We start from the raw sequence: 12,043 nt of genomic DNA, 5'->3' as shown, positions 1-12,043 counted from the left end.
CAGGGAGAACCCAGACCCCCCCCACCCCTCAGACAAGAAGAAAGTGTCTTACCTGTACTCCTTTGGGTCGCTGGGTGACTTGGTGATCTCTGGGTCTCCCTGGTCTTGTCCATTGTCCCGTCTGTCTCCATCAGCCGTCCTCCTGTCCTGAGGATGCAGGGAGTCGTCCTGGTCCGGGACGGGAACCTGACCTGGAGTCCCAGCGCTGCTCACGGACATGTTGGTCTGAAGCATCGGATGGAGGGATGGAGGGATGGAGGGATGGAGGGATGGAAGGATGGAAGGATGGAGGGATGCAGGGATGGAGGGATGGAAGGATGGAAGGATGGAGGGATGGAGGGATGGAAGGATGGAAGGATGGAGGGATGGAAGGATGGAGGGATGGAGGGATGGAGGGATGGAAGGATGGAGGGATGGAAGGATGGAGGGATGGAGGGATGGAAGGATGGAGGGATGGAGGGATGGAAGGATGGAGGGATGCAGGGATGGAGGGATGGAAGGATGGAAGGATGGAGGGATGGAGGGATGGAAGGATGGAAGGATGGAGGGATGGAGGGATGGAGGGATGGAGGGATGGAAGGATGGAGGGATGGAGGGATGGAAGGATGGAGGGATGCAGGGATGGAGGGATGGAAGGATGGAGGGATGGAGGGATGGAGGGATGCAGGGATGGAGGGATGGAAGGATGGAGGGATGCAGGGATGGAAGGATGGAGGGATGGAAGGATGGAGGGATGCAGGGATGGAAGGATGGAAGGATGGAGGGATGCAGGGATGGAAGGATGGAAGGATGGAGGGATGCAGGGATGGGGGGATGGAAGGATGGAGGGATGGAGGGATGGAAGGATGGAAGGATGGAGGGATGCAGGGATGGGGGGATGGAAGGATGGAGGGATGGAGGGATGCAGGGATGGAGGGATGGAAGGATGGAAGGATGGAAGGATGGAGGGATGGAAGGATGGAGGGATGGAGGGATGGAGGGATGGAAGGATGGAGGGATGGAAGGATGGAGGGATGGAGGGATGGAGGGATGCAGGGATGGAGGGATGGAAGGATGGAGGGATGCAGGGATGGAAGGATGGAGGGATGGAAGGATGGAGGGATGCAGGGATGGAAGGATGGAAGGATGGAGGGATGCAGGGATGGAAGGATGGAAGGATGGAGGGATGCAGGGATGGGGGGATGGAAGGATGGAGGGATGGAGGGATGGAAGGATGGAAGGATGGAGGGATGCAGGGATGGGGGGATGGAAGGATGGAGGGATGGAGGGATGCAGGGATGGAGGGATGCAGGGATGGAAGGGTGGAGGGATGGAAGGATGCAGGGATGGAGGGATGGAAGGATGGAGGGATGCAGGGATGGAAGGATGAAGAGATGGAGGGATGCAGGGATGGAGGGATGGAAGGATGCAGGGATGGAGGGATGGAGGGATGCAGGGATGGAGGGATGGAAGGATGGAGGGATGGAGGGATGCAGGGATGGAGGGATGGAAGGATGCAGGGATGGAGGGATGGAAGGATGGAGGGATGCAGGGATGGAAGGATGGAAGGATGGAAGGATGGAGGGATGGAAGGATGGAGGGATGGAAGGATGCAGGGATGGAGGGATGGAAGGATGGAAGGATGGAGGGATGCAGGGATGGAAGGATGGAGGGATGGAAGGATGCAGGGATGGAGGGATGGAAGGATGGAAGGATGGAGGGATGCAGGGATGGAGGGATGGAAGGATGGAGGGATGGAAGGATGAAAGGATCGAGGGATGGAAGGATGGAGGGATGGAAGGATGGAGGGATGCAGGGATGGAAGGATGGAGGGATGGAGGGATGGAGGGATGCAGGGATGGAGGGATGGAAGGATGGAGGGATGCAGGGATGGAGGGGTGGAAGGATGGAGGGATGGAAGGATGGAGGGATGCAGGGATGGAAGGATGGAGGGATGGAGGGATGGAGGGATGCAGGGATGGAAGGATGGAAGGATGGAGGGATGGAAGGATGGAGGGATGCAGGGATGGAAGGATGGAGGGATGCAGGGATGGAAGGATGGAGGGATGGAAGGATGGAGGGATGGAAGGATGGAAGGATGGAGGGATGGAAGGATGGAGGGATGGAAGGATGGAGGGATGGAGGGATGGAGGGATGGAAGGATGGAGGGATGGAGGGATGGAAGGATGGATGGATGGAGGGATGGAGGGATGGAAGGATGGAGGGATGCAGGGATGGAAGGATGGAGGGATGGAAGGATGGAGGGATGCAGGGATGGAAGGATGGAGGGATGCAGGGATGGAGGGATGGAAGGATGGAGGGATGGAGGGATGGAAGGATGGATGGATGGAGGGATGGAAGGATGGAGGGATGGAGGGATGGAAGGATGGAGGGATGGAGGGATGGAGGGATGGAAGGATGGAGGGATGGAAGGATGCAGGGATGGAGGGATGGAAGGATGGAAGGATGGAGGGATGGAGGGATGGAAGGATGGAGGGATGGAAGGATGGAAGGATGGAGGGATGGAAGGATGCAGGGATGGAGGGATGGAAGGATGGAGGGATGGAAGGATGGAGGGATGCAGGGATGGAGGGATGGAAGGATGGAGGGATGGAAGGATGGAGGGATGGAGGGATGCAGGGATGGAAGGATGGAGGGATGGAAGGATGGAGGGATGCAGGGATGGAAGGATGGAGGGATGGAAGGATGGAGGGATGCAGGGATGGAAGGATGCAGGGATGAAGGATGGAGGGATGGAAGGATGGAGGGATGCAGGGATGGAAGGATGCAGGGATGGAAGGATGGAGGGATGCAGGGATGGAGGGATGCAGGGATGGAAGGATGGAGGGATGCAGGGATGGAGGGATGCAGGGATGGAAGGATGGAGGGATGCAGGGATGGAGGGATGGAAGGATGGAGGGATGCAGGGATGGAAGGATGGAGGGATGCATGGATGGAAGGATGGAGGGATGCAGGGATGGAAGGATGGGGGGATGGAAGGATGGAGGGATGGAAGGATGGAGGGATGCAGGGATGGAAGGATGGAGGGATGCAGGGATGGAAGGATGGAGGGATGCAGGGATGGAGGGATGGAAGGATGGAGGGATGGAGGGATGCAGGGATGGAGGGATGGAAGGATGGAGGGATGGAGGGATGCAGGGATGGAAGGATGGGGGGATGGAAGGATGGAGGGATGCAGGGATGGAAGGATGGAGGGATGCAGGGATGGAGGGATGGAGGGATGCAGGGATGGAAGGATGGAGGGATGGAGGGATGGAAGGATGGAGGGATGCAGGGATGGAAGGATGGGGGGATGCAGGGATGGAAGGATGGAGGGATGCAGGGATGGAAGGATGGGGGGATGGAGGGATGGAAGGATGGAGGGATGGAGGGATGGAAGGATGGAGGGATGCAGGGATGGAAGGATGGAGGGATGGAGGGATGGAAGGATGCAGGGATGGAAGGATGGAGGGATGCAGGGATGGAAGGATGGAGGGATGGAGGGATGGAAGGATGGAGGGATGCAGGGATGGAGGGGTGGAAGGATGGAGGGATGGAAGGATGGAGGGATGCAGGGATGGAGGGATGGAGGGATGGAAGAATGGAGGGATGGAGGGATGGAAGGATGGAGGGATGGAAGGATGGAGGGATGCAGGGATGGAGGGATGGAGGGATGGAAGAATGGAGGGATGGAGGGATGGAAGGATGGAGGGATGGAAGGAGGGATGGAAGGATGCAGGGATGGAGGGATGGAAGGATGAAAGGATGGAGGGATGCAGGGATGGAGGGATGGAGGATGGAAGGATGGAGGGATGGAGGGATGGAAGGATGGAGGGATGGAAGGATGCAGGGATGGAAGGATGGAGGGATGGATGGATGGAAGGATGGAGGGATGGATGGATGGAAGGATGGAGGGATGGAAGGATGGAGGGATGGAGGGATGGAAGGATGGAGGGATGCAGGGATGGAAGGATGGAGGGATGCAGGGATGGAGGGATGGAAGGATGGAGGGATGGAGGGATGCAGGGATGGAAGGATGGAGGGATGCAGGGATGGAAGGATGGAGGGATGGAGGGATGCAGGGATGGAAGGATGGAGGGATGCAGGGATGGAAGGATGGAGGGATGGAGGGATGGAAGGATGGAGGGATGCAGGGATGGAAGGATGGAGGGATGCAGGGATGGAAGGATGGAGGGATGCAGGGATGGAGGGATGGAAGGATGGAGGGATGGAGGGATGGAAGGATGGAGGGATGCAGGGATGGAAGGATGGAGGGATGCAGGGATGGAGGGATGGAAGGATGGAGGGATGGAGGGATGGAAGGATGGAGGGATGCAGGGATGGAAGGATGGAGGGATGCAGGGATGGAAGGATGGAGGGATGCAGGGATGGAGGGATGGAAGGATGGAAGGATGCAGGGATGGAAGGATGGAGGGATGGAAGGATGGAGGGATGCAGGGATGGAGGGATGCAGGGATGGAAGGATGGAGGGATGGAAGGATGGAGGGATGCAGGGATGGAGGGATGGAGGGATGGAGGGATGCAGGGATGGAAGGATGGGGGGATGGAGGGATGGAAGGATGGAGGGATGCAGGGATGGAAGGATGGAGGGATGCAGGGATGGAGGGATGGAAGGATGGAGGGATGGAAGGATGGAGGGATGGAGGGATGGAAGGATGGAGGGATGCAGGGATGGAGGGATGGAAGGATGGAGGGATGCAGGGATGGAGGGATGGAAGGATGAAGGGATGCAGGGATGGAAGGATGGAGGGATGCAGGGATGGAGGGATGGAGGGATGGAAGGATGGAGGGATGCAGGGATGGAGGGATGGAAGAATGGAGGGATGGAGGGATGGAAGGATGGAGGGATGGAAGGAGGGATGGAAGGATGGAGGGATGGAGGGATGGAAGGAGGGATGGAAGGATGGAGGGATGCAGGGATGGAGGGATGGAAGGATGGAAGGATGGAGGGATGGAGGGATGGAAGGATGGAAGGATGGAGGGATGCAGGGATGGAAGGATGGAGGGATGGAAGGATGGAGGGATGGAAGGATGGAGGGATGCAGGGATGGAGGGATGGAAGGATGGAAGGATGGAGGGATGCAGGGATGGAAGGATGGAGGGATGGAAGGATGGAGGGATGCAGGGATGGAAGGATGGAAGGATGCAGGGATGGAGGGATGGAAGGATGGAGGGATGCAGGGATGGAAGGATGGAAGGATGGAGGGATGCAGGGATGGAAGGATGGAAGGATGGAGGGATGGAAGGATGGAGGGATGCAGGGATGGAAGGATGGAAGGATGGAGGGATGCAGGGATGGAAGGATGGAGGGATGCAGGGATGGAAGGATGCAGGGATGGAAGGATGGAAGGATGGAAGGATGGAGGGATGGAAGGATGGAGGGATGCAGGGATGGAAGGATGGAAGGATGGAGGGATGCAGGGATGGAGGGATGGAAGGATGGAGGGATGCAGGGATGGAAGGATGGAGGGATGCAGGGATGGAAGGATGGAGGGATGGAGGGATGGAGGGATGGAAGGATGCAGGGATGGAAGGATGGAGGGATGGAAGGATGGAGGGATGGAAGGATGGAGGGATGGAGGGATGGAGGGATAAAATAGTTTTACTGATACTAAACAATAATTACACCATAAAAACATCAGTTATTTAAATCCTTGTTTGGTTCATTTTTCATATGAAAATAAATAAATAAAAGATGTTTTAGTTTAACAGGGAATGAAAACTGGTTTTACTGCTGGACAGGAATCCTGTTTCTGTTCAGAAAAACCTGAAGATGTGGATCCAAACGGATCCGGACCTCCTTCTGGTTTCACAGCGTTTCTAGTCAATCTGTGGGATTCAGGCTTTCCAGGACTGAGCAGAAGTTCTGGTGTTCAGCAGGACGGACCGGATCTGCTGCCCAGACCCAGATCCCACCTGGTGACCAGAGCTGGAAACCAGCTGGTAGCTCTGGAAACTGGTTAGCCGGCCGTTAACCTGGTTAACTAACCCAGTGAAGGGAAACTGGTTAGCCGGCCGTTAACCTGGTTAACTAACCCAGTGATGGGAAACTGGTTAGCCGGCCGTTAACCTGGTTAACTAACCCAGTGAAGGGAAACTGGTTAGCCGGCCGTTAACCTGGTTAACTAACCCAGTGAAGGGAAACTGGTTAGCCGGCCGTTAACCTGGTTAACTAAGCAGCTAATCCTGCTAATGTCTGGCTCTGCTCTACCTCCCGGTCCGGTTCGGTTCTGCCAACAGATGAGCCGGTCCACCTCAGCCCGGGCACGCGCCGTTGTTCGGACTGTTGGCAGGTCAGCTGCAGGTCGCGCGCGTGCGTGTCGGACAGGTGTTGCTGAAATTTGGCGCTAAAGCAGCTTCTCTGCAGCCAAACTGCATCTGGTCAGAGCCGAGAATCTGATTGGCCGAGAGCCCGTCAATCACAGCGCCATGGGCTTCCTGATTGGTTGGATTTTTGACAACAACGTGAGGAATCAGTTCTACAATAAAGTCAACAAAGATGTCTGCTTCAAAGTCTGTCCTCGTGCTTCTGTGATGGACTGGACCTGTTCAGGGTTCTCCGCTTCCCCACGACCCTGAAGCGTTCCCACGACCTCTGGTCCAATAAATGTGTTGTGAGATGTTCCGCACTCATGCGCAGGTTATGCAGCTCAGTCTGTGCAGTATGTATTAACGAGATGTGCTTAAGCGCGACCGGATGTTCATGACCGGAAGTGTGTGTGTGTTTGTGTGTGTGTGTGTGTGTCTATGTAGGCGTGTAGTTCGCGGTGAGTGAACTACACGCCTTCCTCCTAAGAACGGAGTGAGGACCCGAGGAAGTTACTTCCGGAGTTCTGGAACATCCACTAGCCACGTCAGTCGGCCCGAGAAGTCACGGATCTTCTTTTTCCTCCGACCGCAGCTGGAAGAGAATCCGAGAACGCTTAACACCTGGATAACCTTCCTGGTTCTGGTCCTGATGGAGGTTTTCCTTCCCGGTTCTGGTCCAGATGGAGGTTTTCCTTCCCGGTTCTGGTCCCGATGGAGGTTTTCCTTCCCGGTTCTGGTCCCGATGGAGGTTTTCCTTCCCGGTTCTGGTCCAGATGGAGGTTTTCCTTCCCGGTTCTGGTCCAGATGGAGGTTTTCCTTCCCGGTTCTGGTCCCGATGGAGGTTTTCCTTCCCGGTTCTGGTCCTGATGGAGGTTTTCCTTCCCGGTTCTGGTCCCGATGGAGGTTTTCCTTCCCGGTTCTGGTCCCGATGGAGGTTTTCCTTCCCGGTTCTGGTCCAGATGGAGGTTTTCCTTCCCGGTTCTGGTCCAGATGGAGGTTTTCCTTCCCGGTTCTGGTCCAGATGGAGGTTTTCCTTCCCGGTTCTGGTCCCGATGGAGGTTTTCCTTCCCGGTTCTGGTCCAGATGGAGGTTTTCCTTCCTGGTTCTGGTCCTGATGGAGGTTTTCCTTCCCGGTTCTGGTCCTGATGGAGGTTTTCCTTCCCGGTTCTGGTCCAGATGGAGGTTTTCCTTCCCGGTTCTGGTCCAGATGGAGGTTTTCCTTCCTGGTTCTGGTCCTGACAGAGGTTCTGATGGCTGTGGACTCCATCTGGACCTAATTCACTGTAAAACTGCATGCTATCAAGTATAGAACAAAAATAGATAAACATTAATATTGTGTTATAGGCCGATTTCCAAGTTGCCTTTTTTTATCTAAAGTCTTGGAAAGAATAGTTTATAATCAGATAATTGTCCACCTGCAGCAGCGTGATGTTCTTGAGACTTTCCAGTCAGGTTTTAAATCAATGCACAGTACTGAATCCGCACTTCTGAGAGTTTTTAATGATATTCTTTCATCATGTGACTCCGGTAACTGTGTGATCCTTATTTTATTGAACTTAACTGCTGCATTTGATACGGTCGATCATGATATTTTAATCTCACGTTTGGAACATTGTGTCGGCATAAAAGGTGTGGCTCTGGATCGGTTCAGGTCCTCTTTAAATGACCGAAGTTTTTCAGTTTGTCTCGGGGACTATGAGTCCTCCAGTGCGCCACTAGCATAAGGAGTCCCACAGGGATCCATTCTGGGCCCAGTTCTGTTTTCTTTATATTTACTCCCTTTGGGCTCCATTCTTAGGAGACATGGCATCTCCTTTCATTGTTACACCGATGACTGCCAGATTTATCTCCCTATTAAGAATGATGGGTTTTCTCTCGATTCTCTTCAAACATGTCTGAAGGACGTCAAATCTTGGATGGCAATGAACTTTCTTAACCTAAATGACTCCAAAACAGGGATGGTGGTGTTGGGTTCTGGGTCTGCTAATGTACCACCTATCGATCTGGACCATTTTAATTCATTTTACAAGCCAGAAATTATGAGCCTGGGTTTAAAATGGATTCTGAATTAAAGCTTGAAGCCAGATTCGGTCAGTGGTGAAAACAGGTTTCTTCCATCTGAGGCAGCTGGTGGAAGTTAAACACTTTTTAGCACGTCTGCACTTTGAGGCAATAATCCATGCCTTTGTAACGACCCGGCTGGATTACTGCAACGCACTTTATTTTGGGGTGAGTCAGTCGTTTTCATCTCGACTGTAGCTGGTACAAAATGCAGCTTCACGTCTTTTATCTGGAACACGTAGATATGAGCACATCACCCCGGTTTTATCACCTCTTCACTGGCTGCCCGTGCACTTTAGGATCCATTCTAAGCTGCTTTTATCTGTTTTTAAATGCGTGAATGGCGCTGCCCCGCGGTACCTCTCTGAGCTCCTCCATCCCTACACACCCTCTGGTCTCTCAGGTCGGCTGACCAGCTGCTTCCATCAGTACCGAGGAGGAAACGGAAGCTCAGAGGGGACCGGGCCTTTACACCTAAATTGTGGAATGTTTGTTTCAGCTGCTTTCTGCACAATAAGTTGACTTTTTACATCTGATTTTATTTAGATTGTTTTCATTTGATTGCTTTTATTTTTTTATTGTTTTTAGATGTCTGAAATTTTTTTTAAGTTGTCCTGATGTATGTTATTTGTTCTGTTCTTTTTAACCCCCACAATGTGGCACTTTGGTCAACATTGTTTTTAATGTGCCTTATAAATAAAGTTGTATTGTTTTTACACATGTGGGACTAAGAGCTTTGATATCATTTGACTCATTACTTTCTAATTAGGGATCATTAAATATGCTTTTGAAATGACAAAATGTTTCAAACTGAAGAAAATGTCCGTTCTGGAATCAGAAAAGAATAAATTAGAAACGTGAAGTCAGATACGAAGAAAACAGACGTGATTGAGATTTTCATTTTATTAAATTGAATCTATTAGATACAAACTTCTCTGTCTGGAGCGAAGACAACAAGTTTACAGAAAAATAAACCAACGGGTCTACTTCTATCATTTACAAATTCACATCAGTATCACCACGTGGATATTATGGGATGTTTCATCAAGATGGACACACACAAACGTGCGCTGCAGTGGAGGCGGTTCTACAGTCTTGATATCAAATGTTCCTCACAGTCTCACGATAAATATCTTCACCACATAAACAACAACACACACACATTACTACACCTGCTAGGGGCGGGGGGGCCTGGACTCCTGGGCTATGAATGGACAACGCAGGACTGGTGGACCAGACCAGACCAGACTATACTGGACCAGACCAGACTATGCTGGGCCAGACCATACTGGGCCAGACCAGACCATACTGGGCCAGACCGGACTATACTGGGCCAGACCAGACTATACTGGACCAGACTGGTCTATACTGGACCAGACCAGACCAGACTATACTGGACCAGACTGGTCTATACTGGACCAGACCAGACTATGCTGGACCAGACTGGTCTATACTGGACCAGACCAGACCAGACTATACTGGACCAGACTGGTCTATACTGGACCAGACCAGACCAGACTATGCTGGACCAGACTGGTCTATACTGGACCAGACCAGACCAGACTATACTGGACCAGACTGGTCTATACTGGACCAGACCAGACTATGCTGGACCAGACTGGTCTATACTGGACCAGACCAGACCAGACTATACTGGACCAGACTGGTCTATACTGGACCAGACCAGACTATGCTGGGCCAGACCATACTGGGCCAGACCAGACCATACTGGGCCAGACCAGACTATACTGGGCCAGACCAGACTTTACTGGGCCAGACTGGACTATACTGGGCCAGACCAGACTATACTGGACCAGACTGGTCTATACTGGACCAGACCAGACTATGCTGGACCAGACCATACTGGGCCAGACCAGACCATACTGGGCCAGACCAGACTATACTGAGCCAGACCAGACTTTACTGGGCCAGACTGGACTATACTGGGCCAGACCAGACTATACTGGACCAGACTGGTCTATACTGGACCAGACCAGACTATGCTGGACCAGACTGGTCTATACTGGACCAGACCAGACCAGACTATACTGGACCAGACTGGTCTATACTGGACCAGACCAGACTATGCTGGGCCAGACCATACTGGGCCAGACCAGACTATACTGGGCCAGACCAGACTTTACTGGGCCAGACTGGACTATACTGGGCCAGACCAGACTATACTGGACCAGACTGGTCTATACTGGACCAGACCAGACTATGCTGGACCAGACTGGTCTATACTGAACCAGACCAGACTATGCTGGGCCAGACCATACTGGGCCAGACCAGACCATACTGGGCCAGACCAGACTATACTGGGCCAGACCAGACTTTACTGGGCCAGACTGGACTATACTGGGCCAGACCAGACTATACTGGACCAGACTGGTCTATACTGGACCAGACCAGACTATGCTGGACCAGACTGGTCTATACTGGACCAGACCAGACCAGACTATACTGGACTAGACTGGTCTATACTGGACCAGACCAGACTATGCTGGGCCAGACCATACTGGGCCAGACCAGACCATACTGGGCCAGACCGGACTATACTGGGCCAGACCAGACTATACTGGACCAGACCAGACTATACTGGACCAGACTGGTCTATACTGGACCAGACCAGACTATGCTGGGCCAGACCAGACTATACTGGACCAGACTGGTCTATACTGGGCCAGACTAGACTTTACTGGGCCAGACCGGACTATACTGGACCAGACTGGTCTATACTGGGCCAGACTAGACTTTACTGGGCCAGACCGGACTATACTGGGCCAGACCAGACTATACTGGACCAGACTGGTCTATACTGGACCAGACCAGACTATGCTGGGCCAGACCAGACTATACTGGACCAGACTGGTCTATACTGGGCCAGACTAGACTTTACTGGGCCAGACCGGACTATACTGGACCAGACTGGTCTATACTGGGCCAGACTAGACTTTACTGGGCCAGACCGGACTATACTGGGCCAGACCGGACTATACTGGACCAGACTGCTCTATACTGGACCAGACCAGACTATGCTGGGCCAGACCAGACTATACTGGACCAGACTGGTCTATACTGGACCAGACCAGACTATGCTGGGCCAGACCAGACCATACTGGGCCAGACCGGACTGTACTGGGCCAGACCAGACTATGCTGGGCCAGACCAGACTATACTGGACCAGACTGGTCTATACTGGGCCAGACTAGACTTTACTGGGCCAGACCAGACCATACTGGGCCAGACCGGACTATACTGGGCCAGACCAGACTATACTGGGCCAGACCAGACTATACTGGACCAGACCAGACTATACTGGACCAGACCAGACTATGCTGGGCCAGACCAGACTATACTGGACCAGACTGGTCTATACTGGACCAGACCAGACTATGCTGGGCCAGACCAGACTATACTGGACCAGACTGGTCTATACTGGGCCAGACTAGACTTTACTGGGCCAGACCAGACCATACTGGGCCAGACCGGACAATACTGTACCAGACCGGACTATACTGGGCCAGACCAGACTATACTGGGCCAGACCGGACTATACTGGGCCAGACCAGACTTTACTGGGCCAGACCAGACTTTACTGGGCCAGACCGGACTTTACTGGGCCAGACCAGACCATACTGGACCAGACTGGTCTATACTGGACCAGACCAGA

General features: G+C 53.3%; 1 protein-coding gene across 1 annotated transcript in view; it reads right to left on the bottom strand.

The window, feature by feature from the left end:
- Positions 1-6,333, bottom strand: part of nrd1b (nardilysin b (N-arginine dibasic convertase)) — a gene marked incomplete at its 3' end in the record, with an annotated part of 44,529 nt that extends 38,196 nt beyond the window's left edge. The window contains exons 1-2 of the mRNA XM_079244723.1: positions 6,212-6,333; positions 53-225 (exon numbers count right to left, since the gene is read on the bottom strand). Coding sequence (XP_079100849.1) covers positions 53-219 — 167 coding nt within the window. The 5' untranslated portion in view covers positions 220-225; positions 6,212-6,333. The remainder of the gene's footprint in view (positions 1-52; positions 226-6,211) is intronic.
- Positions 6,334-12,043: the final 5,710 nt, after the last annotated feature.

This window comes from Telmatherina bonti, assembly GCF_933228915.1.
Source record: "Telmatherina bonti genome assembly, chromosome: 8".
Classification (NCBI taxonomy): Eukaryota; Metazoa; Chordata; class Actinopteri; order Atheriniformes; family Telmatherinidae; genus Telmatherina; species Telmatherina bonti.
The sequence above is the reverse complement of the archived record's forward strand: the minus strand, read 5'-3'. Positions and strand labels throughout refer to the sequence as shown.